The sequence below is a fragment of the Nansenia antarctica genome (assembly GCF_963989245.1).
Source record: "Nansenia antarctica genome assembly, chromosome: 3".
Lineage (NCBI taxonomy): Eukaryota > Metazoa > Chordata > Actinopteri > Argentiniformes > Microstomatidae > Nansenia > Nansenia antarctica.
Window position 1 is genome coordinate 58,628,510 of NC_137688.1, and position 25,261 is coordinate 58,653,770.

The 25,261-nt window shown below is 41.0% G+C and overlaps 1 protein-coding gene across 2 annotated transcripts; it reads left to right on the forward strand.

Annotated features, from left to right (window-relative positions):
- The first annotated feature begins 399 nt into the window (after nucleotides 1–399).
- xrn2 (5'-3' exoribonuclease 2) lies at nucleotides 400–25,238 on the forward strand. Of its 2 annotated transcripts, XM_080525165.1 has the most exons (31): nucleotides 400–569; nucleotides 1,795–1,922; nucleotides 2,003–2,114; nucleotides 2,697–2,808; nucleotides 2,970–3,028; nucleotides 3,289–3,378; nucleotides 3,535–3,607; nucleotides 3,768–3,818; nucleotides 6,948–7,105; nucleotides 7,201–7,275; nucleotides 8,147–8,280; nucleotides 8,598–8,655; nucleotides 8,907–9,014; nucleotides 9,304–9,348; nucleotides 12,250–12,393; nucleotides 12,486–12,530; nucleotides 13,156–13,250; nucleotides 13,965–14,100; nucleotides 15,609–15,716; nucleotides 15,978–16,067; nucleotides 16,382–16,454; nucleotides 16,556–16,639; nucleotides 17,049–17,146; nucleotides 17,246–17,328; nucleotides 17,451–17,507; nucleotides 18,237–18,305; nucleotides 18,656–18,802; nucleotides 19,335–19,459; nucleotides 22,691–22,757; nucleotides 24,107–24,275; nucleotides 24,551–25,238. In XM_080525165.1, exons 1-31 carry the CDS (start codon nucleotides 495–497, stop codon nucleotides 24,611–24,613), a joined length of 2,931 nt encoding a protein of 976 aa, XP_080381291.1. In that variant the 5' UTR covers nucleotides 400–494; the 3' UTR covers nucleotides 24,614–25,238. The 2 variants fall into 2 exon arrangements, with proteins under 2 accessions (XP_080381291.1, XP_080381292.1); XM_080525166.1 differs by lacking the exon at nucleotides 12,486–12,530.
- Nucleotides 25,239–25,261: the final 23 nt, after the last annotated feature.

The following is a 25,261-nucleotide window of genomic DNA, read 5'->3' on the forward strand; positions in this document are numbered from 1 at the left end:
AAAAAAAAAAAAAAAGTATTGCTATTACCTCAGGTTCTGTTCAATTACAGCTCTTTTATTGTGTTCTTTTTGACGTGCCTGTGTCAGATGTTACCTAATTTAAAAGGAAAACGATAAATAAACTGCTTGTTTTTCATTACATTAATTCGTGTTGGTTTGAAATGTGTCATTACCTGCTGCTTAGGCTACTGGCCGCTGAAAATGTCTGGCCCAGCAAAATGTATTGGTTTTCAAATCTGGCCCAACTGAATTTGTAATTGAATACCCCTGCTGTACACTATCTTGATCAGACAGAGGGGGCGCTGTCGACTACAATCATCTGTCGGAAGAACTACTTGAGACAGCGATAACCCGGAGGTAAACCGTAGCCACCATGAGCTTATTTGGAAACGCATTACAATAGCTAAACTACTAGCTGTAGCTCCAACCGTCTTTTTTAACTAAGCCATTTTAAACATTGCTCATAATTTATAGCTTTCTGTTTGTTGCGGGAGATGGGAGTCCCCGCATTTTTTCGTTGGCTCAGTCGGAAATATTCCACTATAGTCGTGCATTGTACCGAAGAGAAGGTAAGTGTTTGTAGCTAGCTAGCCAATGTAAACATTTTGTGAGGGCCGTGAATGTACTATGGGTTAGCTTGCACTCGATTCAGCGTGTTGATTCATGCTAGCCGAAGTCACATCTAGGATGTTGTATATCTGACATATACAAAGACCTTAGTTAGAGGCTATATTGATGAAAGTAGAATGACTGTAGTACACCGCATCGTTGTGTTGTCAGCCCGAGCCCCACGTATTGTTAAAGCCATAAAGAGCTCGCTGTTCATACGTCTGTTGTTTGGTGCGTGTTAGCTCTGATCCAGGGATTCACGTGTGGTTCGCGGACACTCAGCGCTGGGTCGGTTTGCATTGCGCAAGAGCGACGGAGAGATTTTATTTAGACAGACCACACCATCTTTGGCTCCACTCAAGCCTAATAGTTTAATAATAATAATAAGCTTTCGGCTGAACCGGTCGATAGCTCCTCACATGCCTTGCTGGTGTTGTGCTAACGCTCATGCGTTCGCTTCCTTTCAATGCAGCTTATTTCATTGAGTTAAAATGCGCGCGTGTACCATACAACCATACCAGAACACCACAAGAGGAGCAATTTATCACGAAAAAGCGATCGTATATGTTAGGTTGTAAACGTTAAGACGAACACATCGCATTGCTAACCTCAGAATGGCGATAACATCCACGACAGCACTTAAATACGTAATGGTTTACAGCAAATTATTACTGTGATAAGTTGCTCCTCTTGTGATGTTCTGGGAGCGACCGCATGAGCACTCAGAAAGGAAGCGAATAGAGGGGGTCAAAACCGGCGTGTCAAATGATTGTAAACAATGCAGCATGGTGCATCGTTCAGGAACATACCATATACTTTCCAACAATTACACTACCACACTTGTTGAAAAACAAAGCCAACAATGGATGTATGTTTGAATCGATAGCAAACATTACATTGGAATGAAATGATTAATAGAATCAGAAAATCCTCCTACCGTACCTACCCAACGTGCTTGTCATACGTCACATTGTTTTGAACCAGGTCAGTCTTCAGCTTTGAACACAATGCTGCCGCTCTTAAATCCCATGTAATTCGGTTTACGAATGGTGGAATTACCACAATTCTCGGCCTTAGATATTTCGCTAGTTGGAGGTGTAACCCCAAGAAATATGTTCCATTTCAAGTAATAACAACATAAGTGTATTTGTCAGTCAGACGTGTTGATTTTTCCTTTACTCTCAGTCCAAGGAATGCAATGGAGTACGCATTCCTATTGACACCAGCAAACCAAATCCAAATGAAGTGGAGTTTGATAATTTGTACCTGGACATGAATGGGATCATTCACCCATGCACACATCCAGAAGACAAGTTAGTGCCACTCCTGTTTATTTTTTAAATAATTGTGATGTCCAAAGTAAGTGTACCCTCTAAAACTAATGTTTCAACAGGGCTGCCCCCAAAAATGAGGATGAAATGATGGTTGCCATTTTTGAATACATTGATCGTTTATTCAATATTGTGCGACCCAGAAGAGTTCTATACATGGCCATTGATGGAGTGGTAAGTTCTTCTCCTACATCTCAGAGTGAATCGTATATCACACCCCTTATACATTTTGCACAATATATCTATAGTTAAATAGCTCTTCCCAGCAACGTTTTTTTTGTGAATACAAAGATTGTTCAAAGATGGCTCCAGGGTTGGAATAGATTTTGCAGCCATGTTGGCCAATTACCCTTGTCACAAGTGTGACATACTGATTCAGATTCAGACAACTTTATTGATCCCACTGGGGGCAATTCATTTGTAGCTTGTCCTCATTCAGACACAAACAACATACAACAGTACAATGTCATGTCAAGCACAGTTCAGTAAACAGACAACTAGATCATTAAAGGGCACCTTTTAGATGTGGAAAAATAAATAAATAAAAGAAATCTGAAAAATACAAAACTACTCGACTAAGAACAGTGCATGGTAAGTCTACTTGAAGTGATTTAAGTAGTCTGAAGGGATAAAAGATTTGGAGTGACGGTTGGTCTTGCTCCGAGGAACATTAAAACGGCGGCCGGAAAGGCAACAGCGAAAAGTGGTGAGCCAGAGCATGGAGGGGTTGGCTGTTAATGCTGTTTCTATGAACAGGCCCCGCGTGCTAAAATGAACCAGCAGAGGTCCAGGCGATTCCGTGCCTCCAAGGAAGGAGCGGAACTGGTTGAGGAGAAAGACCGCATCAGACATGAGATTATCGAAAGAGGTGCATACTTTCGGGGAATTAAAAAATGTCTATAGCCTGTATGAAGGGGACATTGTTTAATGCCCATAAAACACTGTATATTTATATGGCAAAGTTTTCTTATATACCAATGAATAGAAAAGTTTGATGTTCAAACAGTTTTCTCTATTTGTCTTTTCTAGGAGGGTATCTTCCACCTGACGGGATTACGGAGAGGTTTGACAGCAACTGTATCACGCCAGTAAGTATAACTACACGCCAATGGTTCATTTTCATAATAATTATGAATAATTACCTTGGAATTCATTGATGACTGGTCACAGCAGGCCCCTTTGTTTATGCGTCCTTGTTGGTCGTAGCATGAATTTGAACATTTGTTTTGTACCTAGTACTAATTTGCAGTGAAATCGTCATCAAAGAAATTGGATGAAAATATAAATCTTGTTTTACTGTCGTTTTAAGTTGTTCATCTTGTAAAATAATTATTGTTTATTTTTTCAGGGCACAGAGTTCATGGACAACCTTGCAAAGTGTCTCAGATACTATGTTGCAGATAGGCTCAGTAATGACCCTGGATGGTGTAACATTACCGTAAGTATTATGCTGGCATGTTCCTTGAATAAGACTAGTTTTATGTTCAGAGTAATTAACACGATGTCAACAATAAAAACAATGACTAAAACTGATGTACTCAAATCAACTGAATGTCCCACATGCAAGCAAATGTATTTTCTTTTATATATTTAGGTGGTCTTATCTGATGCCAGTGTTCCTGGTGAGGGGGAGCACAAGATTATGGACTATATCAGGAAACAGAGAGGTATGAGTGCATAGGGTTTTTGATATCTTCATTGACTATGCTCCACAATTGGCAGACATATTAGGCTACAATGTTTCGGGTGACCTTTACATTATCTTTATTTTCAAGACGTGTAATAAAATATGGAACTATTTATGTATTATTTATGTTTTTTTCTTAGCTCAGCCCCACCATGACCCCAACACGCATCACTGTCTTTGTGGAGCTGACGGTAAGCTTTACAACACAATGTTCACTCAAAGGTGACAGAGTAATCAACAAATTATTTGCGAGCCTCTTACTTGCAACTCCCTAATTGCTGTAGTATTTGGTCTAATACAATATATATGGGTTTACAATAATACAATGGGTTTAACGTATGACTTAGATACCCTTATGAGGTTAATACAACTGTCTTGCCCTATCATGACCAAAAAACGACAGTTTTGATGAAACGGTCAAGGCTAAGTTTTTTCCCGATTATGACAGGGTAGATTGTATTATTTTTTTATTTTGATTCTTTCAAATGATGTGTCATACATTGAAATCTGAAACAAGTTGAATAAGTTGATACCCCCCAAAATCAGCAAGCCGAGAAATCCGGCCTCAAAGTGTTCACAGCCTCTTTTCACAGGTAGGTAATGGGTAGGAACAATAGCTGGTTAACTCCACCCCAACCACTCCTTCAAGACAACCACTCCCCCCCAACCACTCCTTCAAGACAACCACTCCCCCATTACACTATCTGTCATTATCTATCAGTGGGGTTGTCAGCTAACCCTCAGAAAACAAACATGCAGGGCTGACATTTAAATTGCTTAATAATAATAATAATTCAAGATTCATGATTTTTTTATTGCCATGTGTGCCAAAAGTTTATTTACATCCATTATATAAATACAAGAGAATACAATTCTTATGGGTTCGGTTTCAGTTGACATTGCAGCAGCAAGAGAAAACCAAATACAATATACAATTGAAAGATACAATAATAGAATGGTAAAACATTTTTATTTTTTGTGTCTGTGTGTATGGATTTATCATTATAGTCCATAAAGCATCTAGTGGGACTTCAGTGTAGTTTCTTCCCATCCCATCTGGGCATCAAAGCTGTAATAAAAAAAGAAGACAGTGCATTTAAAATGATTGCTCACTGTTACCAACCCACCATTTTTAGGAAATACTACTATGTTGATAAAATAGATTTGCTAATGCAATGACAAATACCGTAAGTGCTGGTGACTCACATCAAGGTCTCATCTCTCAGAACCTCTCATCTTCGTCATTCTGTAACACAAATTTCAGGTCAGAGGTGTGGACACTTCTATAGTGTAGCCTGCATGCTTCCCATAGACTCTCATGAACATAGTGTACTGTACTTGTTGAAGTCATCCTGTACTGTAAGAAGTAGGCTAGTGAAATAATTTCAATCCACAGTATTATTCTACAGAAAATCTACAAATGAATGAATATATTTTATTCCACACAACATTATCGTTCATTACAAAAGCATTTACCTTTTCTATAATCTATTATATCTCTAACAAAGCTAGATAGCTAACAAGCTAACACTTGTTTGGCTAGCGTAGTAAACAAATACACACAGAAACAAAATCGCTAAAGCTGCGTGCACACAGGGCCATTGCGTTGCACCGGAAGTCATTCATCTCAATGGGGCCGTTGCGTTGATCAGTTGCCTTGCTCTGCATTGCGTTTCTTGACCGTCAGGGTGCGGCAATCAGTCAAAAAAATGCAGCTTTTTGCATTGCGTTGGATCCGGAAGTAGTTTCTTGCCCGGAGCTCTCGCCTCAGATTTTAAATCCTCAATTTTGGCCGCCATTGGCTAAAATCTGTAATTTGCTCTACAAGTGTTAATATGTCATTTTATGAAGTTTTTATATGTTTTCAGGCGAGAAAGTAACCATATATATTCACAAAATGTGTCCAGTTTATCAAAATAACCCGTTTATATATCTGATCTGACGTTTTTTTCCCCACTTCTGTGGGAAACTTCGCTAGCAACACGAGTAGAGTTGTTGCGTCTGCATCGCACGTTGAAGTACGTCAAGTCCATCCCAACAGGTTGCGCCAGAACGACGCAACCCAATGGCCCTGTGTGCACGCAGCTTAAGTCAGCTAACAAAAACAAACAAACACACAAGCTTCTACCAAAGCTAGCTAGTTAGTTAACAAGCTAAGACCTGTGTGGCTAGCCTTGTAAACACTGACACAGCTTAGCATGTAACTCAGTAGACTAGTTAACAAACTAACACGTTTGGCTATGCCATAGTAAACAATGCATGTAACCCACTTACCCAAAAACAAGGAGACGGCGTATTGACAGACCACAGTCCCGTGAATAGTATGTTGATCGGTGAAACTTTCTCTGTGGATAGTCCTTGATGCAGCGTCCTTCTTGTCAACAAACAGACAAGCGCACTTAGCTATGTAAGAGGAAGTGGGTCGGGAGTAGCGAAAGCGACTCACCCACAAAATAATAATAATACCCCCCCCCCCCCCCAAGTTTGCTAATAACGTGTAGGTATTTAGTGAATGTAAAACTGTTGGTTATGATATCGAGTGGGTTCTTCATCGCTTCACTTTTCGTCCTATGCCAAAAAACAGTTTCACAATTCCCAACATGAGGACCTTTTCATCAAACCATGTCACATATAGCTTTGTTGTTTCAAGGTAGCAGCAAAGAGTAATTTTTTTCAATGACCAAATTGTACGTCTGGCAATACAGTAAATGTGATACAGAAACTGTGTGAATAAACAAATCCAATTTGCCAACCTTGGATGTGTAAGAGGATATGGGTCATTTTTATTGGAGGCTTTGTCTTACTTATTAATGGCCCGTTAAAGCATTTTGAAGAGTTGCAATTAGCGAGACAAAAAGCTGCTGCATTCAATGGTTTATGATGCACTTGGGGGGGGGGGGGGGGGAGAATGAGGAAAAACAGTACATTTAATTAGCTTGAAGAGGAGCTTCATACATTTACCCCCCCTAATGGATAAATTATTTCCAAGAATTTTTCTCTTTGTATCCGTACATTGATGGCATCAAAGCAATTATGATTTAGTCCATTGAATGTGCATATTAACAATGTATGTGCATCATGTATGCATGACTCTGGCTCTGTATTTTCACTTACAAAAAGTGTTAGAAACCCAGTGTCATTGTCTGATGACAATGCATATGGACTCACTGCACTTCAAATCTATTTTCAACCGTTCAATTCATTGTAACATTTATGGCTGTTACATATATATGCATGCCAAGAAAACAACACCGTGTGTGTGTGTGTGTGTGTGTGTGTGTGTGTGTACACTTTTTATAAACACATTTATATTTCACTAGCTGACCTGATAATGCTGGGACTTGCCACCCATGAGCCCAACTTCACCATCATCAGAGAGGAGTTCAAACCCAACCAGCCCAGGCCATGTGCACTCTGTGGACAGGTGGGCCATGAGATCAAAGACTGCCAAGGAGTGGCCAGAGAGAAACAGGGAGAGGTAAATGTACATTTTTTGGTTTAAAATAAAGAAACACGGTTGACTGCATTTACTCTCCATGTATGACCAAAGAACTACCGTTTGTTGTTATGCAGCATGATCAGTTTGCTGACACTCTGCCGGGTTCAGAACAGGACTTCATCTTCATCAGGCTTTGTGTTCTGCGCGAGGTATGTTTTGTCTGCCGCCATTCCCCACACCCAAAACATTTACATTCATTATGTCCTCGTATAGAATGTTAGGTCAGACGTATATATGAACACATGTATTGCCCTTTACTACTACTACTACTACTACCGTATTTTCCGGAGTATAAGTCGCATCAGTCAAAAAATGCGACATTAAGAGGAATAAACATATATAAGTCGCACTGGACTATAAATCGCATTTATTTAGAAATGTATTTCACAAAATCCAAGACCAAGAACAGACATTTAATCTGGAAAGGCAAGTTTATTCAACTACACAATAGCACACAGAACAACAGGCTGAATAGAAGTCCGGTATGTTAACATAACAAGCCACATTAACAGTTATTCAGCTACACAATAGCATAAAGAACATACCTGCGAGGCTGAATAGGCTGAATGAACATAACAAGCCAGCGAGTCCAACAAGCAAGTTACCAGTAAGCAAGTTCACCAAGTTACCGTTTGCTTAGCTTCAACAAGCTAATGTTTTAGATAACTTCTTCAGGGGTATAGCAGCAGAATAGTTGTCACAAGCCCAGAGCGGCCCAGAGCGCCCTCTGTCGGCTGTAGACGGTAATGTTTACTCCTTGGTTCATGTCAGTCAGTATGAAATTATATATATTGACATATAAGTCGCACCTGACTAAGTCGCAGGACCAGCCAAACTATGAAAAAAAGCGCGACTTATAGTCCGGAAAATACGGTACTACTACTACATAGTGTTGGTAGTAAGGGTGGAATGTGTACGCGCATGAGACTCTTTCATGTTCAGAATGATATAAAGCACTGGCCCATTTCTGCCTGTGTCTACTGTTGTTTTGTTAACCAAGGTCTGCTTCCTTTTCTGTAGTATCTGGAGCGAGAGCTGACAATGGCCAGTCTGCCTTTTACTTTTGACTTCGAGAGAAGTATTGATGACTGGGTTTTCATGTGCTTTTTTGTGGGCAACGATTTCCTGCCTCACTTACCGTCCTTAGAAATTAGGTGAGCTTGAACTGAAACTGAAACACTCAACACTGTCACATTACCAAAAAGAAAGTATCCTTAAGGCCAATGCACACGGCGTGCGATTTTGTCGCACGACAACATTCGATTCTCAATTCACACCAATGAATGAATTAATGTGAATGGAGAATCGAATGTTGTCGTGCGACAATATTGCATCGCACGCCGTGTGCATTGTCTCATTGGGTCTCATTCAAAACAATGGAATCGAATTCGGCGGTGCAACAAAATCGCACGCCGTGTGCATTGGCCTTTACATTTCAACACTTGGTTTTTACTTTCGATCTTCTTTTTAGGGAGGGCGCTATAGATCGACTGGTTGGTATCTACAAAGATGTTGTGCACAAGACTGGGGTGAGTGTTACTCGCAGAGCGACTGCTCTGTCCAGTATCAACACTGTTGTTTGCACCAGGATTGATTTAATGTCTTATTATTCATTAAATCGTTCAATTGATGATCACAGCTCCAAGTGCGTTATCACAATACAAACTAATTGTGATTAAGTGTAAACTGTGAACTGTCTTCCAATGTCCTCCTGCCGTGACTCCTTGCCTAGGTGACTTTGTGTGGCCGTGGTCTTGACATGGCCCTTTTCTCTCCACAGGGTTACATCACAGAGAATGGCTTTGTCAAACTGGAGCATGTTGAAATGATCATGCAGGCAGTTGGCGTGGCTGAGGACAACATCTTTAAGAAACGCAAGGATGATGATGTAAGATGATGGATGAGCAGTGCCTTTTTACCAGGCAATTTGACAGTTCATATTTTTCCTCTGGCTGAATTGTAAGATGTGAGATTGTCCATATTAACTACTTGAACCACCTCTTAGGTTGTGTGATTAAAATTGCTCTTCGTGTTCAGTATTTGTCATTGACACAGATCATTTTGCCAAGGTTAGGGGGGTGGCAATTTGGGGAAATTAATCCCCTGTGAACTGCAATTTTCTGTCTGTCCCTTTTTCAGTTTCCATGTTTGTTTAAATAATGGGGTTTGTCTTGTAGGAGGGCTTCAAAAGAAGGATGAAGGAGAAAAAGAAGAGAATGAAAGTAAGTGAAATACATGAACGCATGTTAATGTTGTGTGTACTGTGTTACTCCAGTCTAAATTGTCAGTAGTGTTTTGCACAGTGGTGTAGGAGTGGTGAATAAACTCAATTAAAATGTGAAATATATGCTCTACTAGGGTTGGGCAGTTTAAAAAATGTTCGTCCCACAAATTTAACCGTGGGTTCAAAATGACATTGTAGAGCTTTGACGGAGCCGCCAATTTCAAATGAGGAATTTGTGACAGCGGCTGGTGAAAGATGGACCAAAGCCCTATCCTTTCCGTGAACTTGCTCGAACACTTTCCACGAGCAGTGCTGAAAATGCGCTTAAAACAGCTCTAAATATATTTTAGGTTTGTAGCGAGAGTGTGGGGACTAATTCGACTATGTATGGGAAATATGTATGGGAAACACTCACCCGAGTACAAAGCACAGAGCGTGTTACAGCAGACAAGTGCTGTGAATCGTGTATCCTTCGTCTGAGGAGAAGTGGTCACGTGACAATTTTTTGACAGGTTATTTATTTGACAAATGACATTGTTTACAAAAAGTTCTGTCATCACTTTCATAGTGTCTTCAACCACACAGACATTGGTGCTGGACAAACGCTATTATGGCGTTTATTATATATAGCAATTTAGGACGGTTTTATGACTGTTTTGATCAATACCGTAGCAATTTTTTTAAAACGCGGTATACAGTATAACCAACCATATGCTCTACATAGTTTAACAACGCTTACAATTTGAAAACCCCACTCCTTTTTTCGAACTGTTTCTATAAGGTGTGGTATACAAGACTGGACAAAAGTTTTAGAACACCCACATTTTTCCAGTTTTTATAGAAATTTTGCTAAAATGCCACCAAGGTCCAATCTCATTTCACCCCTTGGCCCTCCATTTTAGCCCTACCCCTCCGTTTTGCACATTCACCTGTAGGGTCGGTGTGTCCCAATTCTTGTTTTCATGTAGGGTTAGGGCCAAGTGGTAGGGCTACATAGCCCTCCAAACTGAGGTACCAGACTCTGAAGAGAGCCACAACGCTCTGTTATGAAATCCCAGAATGCCTTATCATCTGCAAAAAACAGGAATAATAACAACAAAAATGTCTAGCAGCTAGTAGCTGTGTGTCTTAATGTTACATGTTTAAGCCTGATTTGTGCATGACAGTCCCGTATTTTGACGCATTTCCATGTCACATTTCCCCCCTTTGATGGCATATGACGCCCAAAATTTCAGCCGTGAAGTTGTTGCACTGTTGTCCTATATCAGTGAAGATTGGCAGGGTATGAGCATGGGTTGCTAGCCTACAGAACACTGTTATTCTGTCATGAACTGGCCTGACAATGAAGCATTGTTCTTTTTTATTTATTACTTTGAGTCATGTGTTTGATCAATTGATAGTGTGAAACTTAAGTTGTGAATGAATCGCGAGCGTCAATTAATTTCTATGATACTACTGATGACGTAGCAGGGTCTTGAAAGGTTATCCCATCTCATAGGGGAAGATTTTCAACCACTACCCCTTGTGAGGGGTAAGCTGCAAGTGGAACTCCGAAACGAGGGGTAGGCATAAAATAGGGAAATGGGATGGGGCCCAACATATCACTCAATAAGTTGCATTGAATCCATCTTAATGCAAGGAGTTAATGTAATTTTGGAATTCATATCTTTGTTTTTATAGGGTTCCTGATTTGCATAGGAATCAATTACACAGTATGTAGATCAGGATTAGATTAGGACCAACTCTTTTCTCTTGATCCAGACAAACTCCCCAGTCCCTGCCTGTGACAAACATACCCATAACATGATGTAGCCAAATAAACATTTCCAGCTGAGCATTATAATGTATATTTGCTTTAAAAATATTATTTTACATTAAGGGATTCTTTTTGGCCACTTCTTTTTGGATTTTGTAGAGTGACTGAGATGATGTTGTCCCATTGACTGTGCTTTTCCCTCAAGTCTCCTCAGGCTTCAGGGTCGCATTTCTGAGCAGTTTTGTTCCTCTCCATTTGCACAGTATGTAATGACAACCTGATCCACACTGTTTGTAATGGATTCCTATAAAAACAGATATTAATTCCAAAATTACATAAACTATTACCCTTGCATTAAGATGGACTCAATTCAACTTGAGTGATTTGTTGATGACTTTTTGCATTTTAGCTAAATTTCAATAAAAACTGGAAAAATGTAGGTGTTATAAAACTTCTGTCTGGTAGTGTATGTTTCATTTGAATAGCCAATTATCCTTGCTCCTTACAAAGGCAATGACCATTCTGCCAATCAGGGCTGTGGTACATTAATCTGAGTTATGTACAAGCGGCAGACTGTATTTCCAAGAGATAGAGGATCAGAAAAATATGATTTCTTCCACACATTGGTTTATTAGGTGATTTAAGAATGATACAACATTAAAATTAAACAGAGGAGCCAATATAGTAATTTGTCTGACAAGATGTCACAAATTAACTCCTCTGCTCTATTTCTTTGAATGATGACGCTAAGCAAGGCCATTTATTTCAATGATTTTAATTCATTCTGATCTGTCAGTGTGGATGCTCTGAACTGAGGATGAAGGTTGCATCTTGATATCTTTACAATCATCAGAGCATAACTCTGGACTGCAGGGGTGCAAGGTGTGTGCAAGGTTGTTGTTTTGTTCTGAATAAGTGACTGGTTTCCAACTGGGAAAACAAGGGTGTCACGGTAATAGATGATGATTTAATCAATGGTGTTGTGGCCATTTTATGACTGGAGCATCATCCACATATTAAATGGTCCATTTCATGAAAAGGTGTTTACGATTAAAACCGAGTTAATGTAACCGCTGGAATGTTTAGTCCACACAGTGTCTCTGTAACCTTGTTTTTTTCCCCTTATTGTTGTGTGTGTCTTAGGCTGAGCAGCAGCGCCCTGCCTTCCTTACCACGGGTCAGTTTGCCCCCCATGCTCTTGGCGGCAGAGACAGACCCCAACCGGTTCAGAACGCACGGCACCAGGCCTCCGACATGAGGACGCAGGGCAGAGACCAGCACAACAGGGTATGCTTATTTTGTGGTCTGTTTACAGATGTTTGAAACATATCTGGAGTGCACCCCTAGTATGTCGCTACAACAGTTCTACTTCCTTCCAGGATGCCGCTCAGTCCCTGAAGGCCATGATGAAGAATGGTGGACAGGTGTGTCTCACTAGTTCTCCCTTTGACTGTATGGCGTTTTTTTTCTTTGTGCTACAGAAAATGTTTTCCGCATCGTATACAGCTTTGCAGCGTTTGATATTGATCAAATGCAACTGAGGTCCATGGTCATGTTCATATTTACAGGGTGTCAAGTCTGGGCACAGTGCTGTTCTGTGTTCTATTGATGCTTTTATGTCAAGGTTTCTTAATGTACTGTAAGAAGCTGTTAAGCAGCCTCTGTGTTCGGGCCTTTGCTTCATAAATGCACAAATGAACAACAGCGCAAACTGACGATGATGATTTGCACATGAATACGGTGTACACAGAAGAAGCATGGCAAAGGGGAGCGTCTGCACACCAAGCTGAGGTTGTTACATTTCTTTAGGATTCCTTGCTTCTATGAAGTATGAAGCCCTCGCACAAAAGGAGAAAATCAGTCCACCCCTTTAGGTCCTCCGCTATGGTAGAAATATCGTGCCTAAGCTTTGATTTTATAATTGAAGTAAATGGGTTTTTCAAGGGACCATTTATCCTAAAACTGTTAAATGTTTTCGATTTTTTTTCAATTGCTGTGTGTCGCTTCTTCATTCCTCAAATCTCATATGATTTGAATCTTCTTGTCAAGTCTTCTGCAGGGCCCAGTGACGGTCCGGACGGCAAAGGTATGAAGCGGAAAGCAGGGGACAGTGACAGTGAGCCGGAGCCTGAGGATGTTGTCAGGTAAACGCCCGTCCTGGCCAGCCAGGCATGCATCTCAGCCAGGGGGAGACAGTGATTTATGCCTCAACACTGCAGCATGGGCTTCTGAGATGCTCCTCTGTGGTTTCCTCCACTCCTAACACCCCACCCCCTCACCCCCTGCAAGTGATTAATATGGAAAGGCAGAATATTCTCATAAATTCCTCTGTGATGTGCTTGCCAAAGCTGTTAAATCCATTGGGCTAAATTGGTATTCATGGTGGCTTTCCTGTTACAAGTCTGCTCTCCCCGTGGGCCAGTGTGGAGGATTGGCTAGACAGATGTTGTTCATCCTTGATTATGTGTGCAGAATGGCACTGCATCGCAAATCTACTAGTATGTTGAAAGCATTAAACTATTTCTGAAGCCCTAGATAACATAAATAATGTCCTCATAGAGGATGAATATGCGGGTAGGTCTAATACTTAAATATTGTATTTAAGGTGAGGAAACCGTGTGTATCGATAAATACTTTTATTCTGTTTTTTTTTATTAGGTATGCCTCGTTACAAACATACAAGACTGCCATGACAGTTGTTGTCCCACTGAGTACTATTGTTGAGATGGACTTACTTACTCCTAGCTAGTTATAATAGTTTTGTTGTCTTTAGCCTGTCATCCATCCAACTTTAATAATTGAAATTAGATCTCTCACTCCAATGAATGTGACGCAACTACTGTATGTTCATGTTTAAGGTTGTGGGAGGATGGTTGGAAGCAGAGGTACTACAAGACCAAGTTTGACGTCGACGTGACTGACGATGATTTTCGACGCAAGGTCGTCAAGTCGTACGTGGAGGGTCTTTGCTGGGTCCTGAGATACTACTACCAGGTAAGGCAGGCCGGTAACTTGTTTAGACAGTTGTCTACCATATGTCCACTCCAAATAGCCAATTAAACATGTCTGGTAGAAAATAGATGGGTAAAAAAAAAATCAACAGCCAATTATTTTACTGATTTATCAATTGAGTTTTTCCCCTGGTTTTGGACATCAAAGGATCTCTGAATAGCCTCTGGGATTGTTTGTTTAGTTCGAGAGATCAAGCTGCCTTACTTTTGTTGATGAAGAATGATGCATCACTTTATGTGTTAGCTGTAAAGGCAGATCTTGATCTTTAACTTTAAATTCAATAATTAGCTGTACCATTCTCTCCAGTAGATCCTTGTCTGATTAGACAGCAGCTTAGGGATTTGTCTGAGGTAATTGTGAGCTCTGTGCATGCGGGCTCTTGTGTTGACACCACATGCTCGGCAATTGAAAGTCGTCCCAGGGGGACAGGCTAAATGTATTCATTACCAAGGCCCTCCATCGATGGGGACGTGTCTGCTCTTTTCTGCCACACATTCAGGGGTTTCGCCACTGTGCCCAGAGTTATGAGCGTACACACGTCGCCAACTGCTCTGGGAAAGGGATCAGGGCTAACATGGAGCTAGAACACAAAGCAATTCACACCTGTTTTTTTTTAGATCCCTCTGTATAACATAATATTACCATGATTTGTCACGTTTTTTGGGGGGGGTTATTGTCGTTAAAAAGGTTTTGTGTTTTGAAATATGCATGTAATATGAAATAATGATTTTTGGACAGTTTCTCTGAACCCCATTGTTATTTGATTGAATTTTAAGTAGTAGACATGTTGGCATTTAAATTAGATTTGCGGGCGAGGTGTGTAGGAATTGTTGAATTTCATAAAGAAATCTCATTCTCTCGAAGAGCATTCCTTCCAGCAATAGTGAAGGTCACCCATTGGTAATGGTAATTCACTAGTGGAGAATAAATGTTTCAAGGCTCTATTTGCAGGGTTAATGTTATTTTTACCGATACAGCACAAATATAATTTGAATTTACATTAGGGATGGGAGTGAAATGAATGTGTTCATTTGTTACTGTAGTAAGAATGAAGCGGTACTATGCTAGCATTGATTGCTTTAGTGCTAATGCCCACCTCCCAAACCGTATTCAAGTCCACCATTCCTTATAGGCATACTGATTAAACTTCATGGTTTCATGGTCAATCTCTACCTCACTACTATCTAGATTTCCTGAAGTATGCAATCTTCAGATTTAAATGTCAGTCATAGCCAAATGTCACCTGATTAGTGTGATGCAGGCAAAGGATTGGAATATAAGGCTGGGGTATTTGTACTTTGTACTTACCCCAACTCTTTTTTTTTCTTCCTGTAGGCTTTATTATTTTACTTGTGTTGAATTGCCAATACTTTATGTAAATCAATCCACATCCCGAATATTTAGTGTGCCCCAGCGAGCCTGTTGAGCTGGTGGTATCAGAGGTTTATTTCTGTGAGAAACTCATTAACTGTTCGTCTGTTGATTGACAGGGGTGTGCGTCCTGGAAGTGGTACTTCCCTTTCCACTACGCCCCGTTTGCGTCTGACTTCAAAGACATCAAAGGATTGTTCACAGAATTTGAAACTGATACCAAGCCGGTAAGAATGAACAGAAGGCTTTTTTTTCTTTTCTCTCATTCCCATCCTCTTATTAAAGGAGTGGTTCACTATTTTTTTCTACAATTGACAATTTTCCACTTACCGTGGCAGTTTCCCCAGATAGTTCTTCTGTGCTTACTTACGTTCTTAGTAGACATACTTTGTTTTGACATTACGGCCATAGGAAAATTGTCTGCCATTGTAAGAATAGTGAATCTCTTTAAGCCTGTTTAACCCTTTGTGTGCTTGTGCCATGTGCAGTTCAAGCCCCTGGAGCAGCTGATGGGCGTGTTTCCTGCAGCCAGTGGGAACTTCTTGCCCACAACATGGAGGTCACTCATGAGCGACCCGGTAAACTTCAGTAGTAGCATTACTTCAGCATACATTAATTCGTTCATCACAATTGATTTTGTGACCACAGGTTTTTGTGGTATACTGAAGGTCAGGCGTACTGTTGGGGTAGTTTTTGGAATAAATTGACCTTTTCGAGATTACCATTTTCACACAAAATGGACTGTATGCACTTATTTAGCCGACCTTGTGATCATTAGACGCTGGCTCTACCTCCTGAGCCACAGCCACCCCAATATACAATATAGTACTGTGTATACTTCTACATGAATAAAGTGTGATTGTTTTGCCTCTACTCTTGTTGCCTCCACCAGGACTCCTCCATCATCGACTTTTACCCTGATGACTTTGCCATTGATTTGAATGGAAAGAAGTTCGCTTGGCAGGGTAAGTCATGACAATAATCTACTGTTGAACTGAAACCTTTCTGTGGTGGTAAATACAGGATGATCTGCTTATCATGGGTGTGTTTTCCCCTCCTTTTGAAGGAGTGGCTTTGCTGCCCTTCGTGGACGAGCGCCGGCTGAGGGCAGCCTTGGCAGATGTCTACCCTGAGCTCTCCTCAGAGGAAAGTAAGTCGTTGTGTTCCTCAGCTCCCAAACCACCGCGTTATTACACAATGGTGTTTCATGCGTGAATGAGCCACGAATGAGCCAACTGAACACAGGAGTCAGTAACATTTCCTCATCTTCATTTACCTATTATGACCTGATCTATTGGTGTCTTTTTGTTATCCCCTGTAAAAGAGAATTGAGGTGGCCTGGGGTGGTCCATGTTGGCATGGGTTCGAATCCGGCCCATGCCCTGCTGACATGCCCTCTCTCCCTTCTTCTCCTTACTTTCCTGTCTGTCTTCACTATATCTGTCCAATAAAATGAAAAATATGAGTGGGACTGCCCCCCTCTGAAAAAAGAACATAAAAAAAAAAGAGAATTGAGGTACTACTTTTAGATATTGACTATATTTTTTTCTTTGCTTTAGCCAAACGAAACAGCCTGGGAAGCGATGTGTTGTTTGTGGGCAAGTCCCATTCCCTCTGTGACTTCATCCAGGAACTCTACCGTGGAGAATCTCACGAGGTATGCGAAGCCCCCCGCATCCATGCAACTTAATAATTGCAATAATTTCCATGAACTACATTTTTTGCCACTACTGAAACTCTGTGCTTATCTCCACAGGGCACTGACATACCTGCAGAACTATGCCATGGAATCCAAGGCATATTAACTCTTGAGACCGTAGACCCTATCCTACCAGATAAGTAAGGAGAATATGCTTTTACTCTTTGACACAGGTTCTTCTTTTTGCCATTTATCCATGCCTCACTGGAAGGCTCATGGCTATCCTTTGGTTGTAATGTCTTGAAATGTAATTTACTCTCAGGCCAGTGGACTCTCCAATCCCCATGCTTCGTGACATTGCACAGAACAGTGCCATAGGGTAAGGATAATCTCTTTGCTTTCAAACACCATTTTGATTCAGTAGGGGATCCCAAGAGGGCCACATGGCCACTGAAAAGGCATCCAGTTTTGATGTTCAGACCTAAATGTCTATGCTCTCATTGTAACCATTTATTTGTATTTGTATTTATTTTTTTACACGTTTTAAATGCAATTGAGCCTCTCACCTTATTTCGCGGTACAAATGGCTGTACTGCATTAACCTTGAGGGCCGGTGGGTTGACGTTGAAAGGGGTAGTCTCCAAGTTCACATTCCTCAATGTACAGTACGTGATTTGGTGTTGACGAACGGAGAAAAGTAAGGTCAGAATGTGAATTTCATGCCTCGATATGACATCTCAGAGTAACATCACAAAAGAGTGTTTGGCTCTAGCTGCACCTCACCCCTTGGGGTGTAATGACCCCTATGGCCCTCCAGGGGGCTAGTCTGTGGAGCTGTACCATCTACCCTCAGACTGCAGTTAGGACGAGGTTGAGGACACCTTTTGTGGATTGATACAATTTGTACAGTATGGTCTGCACTGAAGTGTCTGAGGAGGAAATGCTGTTGCTCATTTCATCCTCGGTGCAGGTTGGTGATTGTCATTGCGAGGTCTATTGTCATTACAAGGCACTGGTGAATTTTTAAATAATGTTCTTATCTTTTCAGTGGTTCTAGTTGTGATTATTAAAATAGAATTGGCTTGTTAATTGATTTTCTTAATTGCAGTATAAACTATATGGATCCACAGTATGGACAGGGCTTTGTGTTCAAGTCTGTCGTCCTTCCTGGAGCCAAGTGAGTTCATTGTGTTTATCATTTTGTTTTATTGACAACTTTAATTTTCATCAGTGTGCTTTTTGATTGCCATAAATATTAGTTCATCTTTCACACATACTGTACTGTGTACATGTGCTTAGAATAATTGCTTTCAAATTCACTGTAATCCCGTGTAAAATCAAGGAGCTCTTTTGAGATGCTATAAGAAATACTGTTTCACTATTCCTATAGTGCATTTAAATGGATCTTAATTAGATTTGTACACCACATCCTTGATTATAAAGAATGGCATCTACTACATTTATGGTCTAAATCACAGATGCAACATGGACCTCGTTTTTTCTAATTTGTTTGCCCTGTCCTGTCAGAATGCCTGTCAAGGTGCTGAAGCCCGGGGACTGGGAGAGGGGCAATCGTGGCGGCCACCGCGGGGGTGGCGGCTGGAGGCCCCAGCTGGGCTTCAACCCCAACAGACAGCAAGTCCATCTGGATCAGTCAGGCTTCAGGGCTCTGGGGTAGGTCTCCCCAGAGTAGTTCTAGTCTACAGAGCGTTGTATAACACTTTCAGTCAGATCTACCTGTGTCACTTTAAAGGTCACCATTAGATGCCAGTGTTTGATTGTGATCTAAGCTCTTTTACTACTTAGACATTTAATGTTAGACTGAATTATCATTTAAGGAACCTGAATAATTGAACATCTGGCTCATTTTTGAGTTGCACGTCCAGGAATGAATTATGCATGGCGCCCAAGAAACATGATGTATTCAGAATTTTTTGTGTCAACCAAATCCTTAACTCTGTAATTTAAGCAGTTAGTTGCCTTGATGGGGCCAAACGGGCAGGTGCTCAGAGATTGGTGATTAGGAAAACTTGGCACGACGGAATTGTTTCCGGAGCAGGGTTTTTTACGTGTGTAACTGTGATTAACAGTTGTTTGCAGGGGTGACACTGTGCTGAATTTCAATTGGAATAGGCTACATGTTTCAATCATAAACCATTTCCACCTGTTTGGTGTGTCTAACTTGCTCTTTGCTGTTGTGTTGCAGTCACACCCTGAACAGGCACCAGCAGCAAGCAGGAGGACAGTACAGCAATGCCCCACCCCCTGGCAACTACAACCAAGGAAGCTACCGCGCTCCCAACAGTGGTGGTGGTCAGCCATCCTTCCAACGTATGAACCTGACACTCACTCACTCATTCACAGCCAGGCCTTGGGCAAACCTGTACTGATTCATCCCATCTCCCATCTACTGAAATATAGCCTTTTGCATTGTCGAAATTCAGGCCTCATGTTGCAGCCAAATATCCACCTATAGACCTGTTTTGATTGTAAATCAGCTCAGAAACCGATCAATAACTGTTTTGCGAAAAGCTGTTTTTGTAGTATCTTCTCTTACACGCTGCTATATTCAACTGTCTTTGTCCTAGGCAGCGTAAGTGAAGCTCCCCCCCAAAAAATGTACAATGTTATACTATTAAACACCTCTTTGTTTACTGAACTGGTGAGTTGGGGATGCTAACCCACATCTGGAGAGGAAAATCCTCATTCCCAGTATCTAATCATGGGCTTCTGCCTGCACCTTTGCCTCAGCCCTGTGGTCCTCTGACAGCAGTTCTCCAATTTGACTTTGATGTGCCAATTTGCAAGTTGATGAATAATCTCATCTGGGCTGTTGATGGCTTGTGGGGCAGTCGAGGCTATTCTATTCTGGTGGCACTTGATGCAAATAAGGGTTTTTGGCTCCTCCGGATTGCGGTAGCCCTTCCCTTGGCCTCTGTTGTTCGTTCCTGGTGGCAAACTTGCCAATTAGCCGTGTGTAGGACTTTATTTCTTTATTTTTTCCCCCAGTTGTTTTGATTAAGGCAATCAAGGTTAATACTCTTGCCCATCTGTGATTGTGAGTGTGTTTCTCTCTGAATTATCACTTAACATTGGCTGGATTTTTACTGCAGAACTAACTATTGAATTAAGTTGATGTATAGTGAATTCTTACTGCTTAATTTTCGCTAACTAGAATGCCTTTGACATGGCTTGAGTGGAAGCACACACTTCTTAGTCATTAAAGACAATTTGTATGAAATTATTTTGGAAATGTCTAAACAGTAAGGGGAAATGTTACAGTTCATACATCTAGAATGTTTGCTTCAACTGTTTTATGGAGAGTTCTTGTGATTGTGGAATATCACCAAAGCTGGTGCATTGTTCTGCGTAGTTGAGTAACGAAATGCAACATAGAAAACAAGTAGCAAGACAAGTTATTCTCAGAAGAGACTACAAATCTGCCAGTTGTGGAACAGGAGCTCAAATACAAGCTTTTGTGCTGTTAACTGTTATTCTCCGGGTGGGACCACTAGGTTGGTAGGAATCACAGAGGCTGGCTAGGCTGGGCCTTTTGTGTTGGGGGGTCCTAGGTCCCTGTTTGCTTATTAGTGTGCTGGAGACTAGGGGTGGTAATGAGGCTGTCGAGTGGGCCTGGGCATACCGGCCCCCCTGATAAAAGCATTTCGGAGGATCCCGTTTGATTGGATGTGTGGTATAGTCTGGAGAGGGTTGAAACCAAAGTTAACTTCCCCTTTGACTGTGCTACTACCTCCTGTGGTGATGCGTCTACTCACTGCCTCTGAAACATGTTGCCGGGCTTTGTTAACCCTAATCAAAACAGCTGGTGTGTAATGACCAACTGGGGAGTCTCTGCTGGTGGCCATTATTGTGTTGACATGTAGTGACATTGTATTATCAACTTTGTTGCGTCACTGAAGTTGCAATGTGTCTGTTTTTAATGTGTCAGTGAAAATGGACTGAATGGCGACAATAACTTCATCTACTCTGGTGTTCTAACACCTCTAGTGTAATTGAAAAAGAAAAGAATTGGGGGGAAATGTAAGTTGTTTGCGGTTGTTGTAATCCCTGCGTTAATTCAGTGAACGTAGTGTATTTTAAGGATTTACAGCGTAATCCTATGTTGTCTTTTGTATCACATGGCTCAGAGCTCATAGAGTTTTAGATCATTGTTAATAGAAGAGTTGGACAGGTGTCTAATTGCAATTCCCTCCTTTGAGTGGTGATCAGAACAGGAGAGAAGACAGAGGAAGTGACAGGATTATAGTTGGAGCCAGTCTGGGTGGTCCTTATAAGGTTGTTGGTTGGGGGGACATTATTATAAACCAAAATCGACAAATCTAATTCAGTACATTTATTTTTGCTTTTTTTATCCTATGGCTATGGAATTTATTTGGCTAACTACCATCTCAAAACCATTTCCTCAGTCAGTTGGCCTTTTATTAAAACATGTTGCATTCCATTCACAAGTAACACTGACACATATTTTCCTGTTGTCGTCACGTACAAGACCATTCTCTTAATATTAAGCATGAAAACACTGGCCAAAATCTCATTGCGTACCACCAGGCCAAACGTGCTCTTTCCAAGATCCTGTTGCCATCAAACAATTTTACACCAGCTCCAATCCAGGTTTCTAAATGACTGCCTTTTCTTTGCTGAAGTTCTTTTCATCCCCACCCTTCACCCCACCCAGCACCCTCTTCTCCATCTAAAACACTCACTAGGCCTGCCCCTATAAACAAACACGTCTGAGGCTTGCAGCTGGTCATTGCCTTGGCAACAGCGGATCTGGAAGAAGCCGTTCGCTACTCCTTTTTTTTTTTTTAAAGGGTGGTTTTGTGAAGGGCTTGCAGCGATGAAACCAGGGTACTTCAGTCATCCACAATGCTGTCTGCTGAATGCTTATTTCATTTTCTGGAGAAGAAATGCAAATGCAGCATTTTTTTCCCTTTTCTTTTCCGCCCCTCTCAAATCCTATTGTGTTTTGCGGCTTGAATGGATTTAATTTCATCATGCCAACTGTTTTCTCATCATCAGTTTTAAAATAGAAATGGGTTGTGATATGGGGGTTTTATCAGGGTGAATTGGGTTAATTAACTTCCACATTTGTGTCATTCTGTCTCAGTATTGTGTACTAAAGTTGTCCATCACTTTCAACAGGTTTAGGTTCTCCCACAGCAGTGAAAGTGGCTCCCATACATACATATGGTCACTTTGCAATAAAAGTGTTTGACAGTGTTCTAGACAATTGTGCCAATCCTCAGAAATCTATAAGGAATGTTTAAACACTACGCTAACGGGGATGATAGAGGGTGTAGGGTGTTAGGAGGAGGAGAGGAGAGGGGGATGATAGAGGGTGTAAACACTACGCCAACGAACACTTATTTGAACAACATATTTTGTACACTCATGTAATTATCGAACGGGAAGATTTGCTGTATACTTTTAGATAAAAGTACCATGTATTGCTCCTGTAAAGATAGCTTATTGTGAATAATACTAAAACTGACCAGGTTTAACCAAACTGCTTTTCAGTAAAATGTCTCTTGTTCCCAACAGATTCCAGGCAGGATGGGTTATTAGGGGCACCTCCCCCATACAACCCTCAAGCGCAGCAGTACCCAAGGTGAGTCTGGGGCTTTTGTCCACTTATGTCTTATAGCCTACTAGTAGTCCCACAGCTGTCCTCCATCCTGCTATGGATTCATTAACTTATATAAAATGCATTAACTGCTGCATTGAATATTATGTACTTTGTTATAGTGTTGTTGCACTGCCACATGGGCATAGTAGCATTGGATGTTAAACTTGCTACACATGCATATTCCATGATTTAAACAAATAGGGGGGGGGGGGGGTTAATGATAAATTGACCATTATGAGTCAACTTAGAAATGTACAGATAACTGCCCTTTGTTGTTTGAGGCTGAGGCTACTGCACCATGGGGGGGCTTTGATTTGAATCCAGATTTTGGGTGCACTTAACAATTTCTCTTGAGGAGGTTTGCATAACTTAATGAGGCATCACTAATGCTGTTCCAGCGGTATCATTTCCGCACCGCAGACCGTGTCCGCACAGACCAGCCATTGATTCTGGTTTCCAGACCTCTTGAAGTACTAATCAGGTTCTTTGGTTCAACTTTTCAGGCCTTCCAGGCCCATTGTGGCTCTCTGTCACCTTAGGTCAGTAGTTATTAGTGGCAACTGAAAACAGTTTCTTTAACTACTTGTGACCGGACCAAATGAAATGCATAAGGAACTTGGAGGAGGGATTACGGATTCCACTGCTCTGCTAAGTCTGGCATTGGGCAGAATGTGACATGGTTCAATAATGAGGGATGGGCTGATTTCGACTTTTTTTTTTTTTTCCTCCTTCATTGTTGTAAATAAGATGAGAATTAATGTGGTGGGTTTGCTTATGGATCAACACATTGCTGAGCTGTTGTTCATGGAGAGCCACAGTGTGTTGGATGTGTGCTCATCACACAGTGGCAATGTGGTGTTCTCATTTCAGGGATGAGTGCAATTCAAACAGTGGAAATATGCTTTATTTCACACTGTTGCATTCTTTCATATTCGTCTTATACATGAAATCAGGAGAAATTGGTGGCCATTTTATCCTTTTATGAATTACAATCTCCTGCTCTATACCAATTAGCAGGGATGTTGCTGGGTCACCACGGTCAATTGAAGCCTGCATCAATAGAACTTGAAAAAGTGTGGTTTTGTTGGGGCGGAGGGGGGGGGGGGGGGTTTGCTCCTGATCAAGCAGTCTGACAGAATAATGGGTTGGACAAATGCATGGAAGGGCCTACAGCTTGAAATGCTCTGTATGGGCACATGGGGCTGTCAATTAGAAGGAAGTTATATTCATTTCTTAAATTCAACTAAAGCACAATTCTGATTTGTTTGAGAATCAAGCATGTGATGAGGGATTTTGGAAGCCTGATCTTGGATATGTGTGTGACTGTGCAGGCAGCAGTATGGTGGGCATGGCTGGGACCGGTCGATGCAGTCACAAGGAGCTGCTTACCAGCAGAACGCGAACAGGGGCCGCGGTGGGGGCCAAGGCAACTATCACCAGGGCCAAGGCAACTATCAGCAGCGCCCCGACAACCGCAGAGACAACACTGAAGGACAGCAGGTAACTAACTTCATAGCACTCCACCAGGGACAAGGAACACGCCGCCAGGTCATAGATGTGCTTATTTGGGGACACATCGTTTAGAATATTGATAACCTATTAAGTACTTGGGATAAATGGCATATAGAAGGATAGATTGCTAACTATATTCCAGCGACTGGTTATACTGTTGATTAGAATTCCTGCTATATTTGTTCTTCTTATACTAATCTTCACAAATACAGCTCTAATGACGTATTTTTTATTCTTGCCCCCTGTTTTTTGGTATTTTACAGGGATACAAATCTGGACGGAATTACCCCATGCCACCCCCTGCAAGAAGAAACAATTGGAGTTAAATTTAAAGTAATTGGGCTGAAATGTTTTTTTTCTTTTTCAGTACTTGTCTTTTTCAGACTGTTTAATTGGAAAATGTTTTTTTTTTATTTACATTTACCTGTCATGTTCTTATGTACTGAATTTTTAAGAATGATGCCTGTAAAACTTACACTGAAATACAAGTGAAATACAAGTGAGTCAAAAGACAATTGTGTCATTGTCACTTTGATTTTAAAGTAGAAAATGAGCCCCCTAAATCCAGCTTGGTTTCAGAAATATCACCTAAATAATCTTATACCTAAATAACTTTTTTCTGTAGAAATATAAAATCTTAATTTATCTTAGTGTGATTTCAAATCATATCCCTGCTGTTTTTGTTGCTACTGTTTCTCAACTTTATATTCTTAAATCATTTAGGAGGCTACCCTACCAAACTGGTGGGTATACCAAGTCTTTGGTTTAATTGTAATCATCCCAAACCATTGAATTTCATTTCCAATGAGCATCTTGGTTTATTACATTGCTGTGGCCAGTTTTCATAAATGGATTTTAATAATATTCTCTATGTTTTAGCCTAGGTCTCAATTATGTCAGTAATGAGTATTTCTTTCTGCCTATCAAAACCTACATATTTGAAAAGGTCTACACCACAACATTTCAAGAAACAA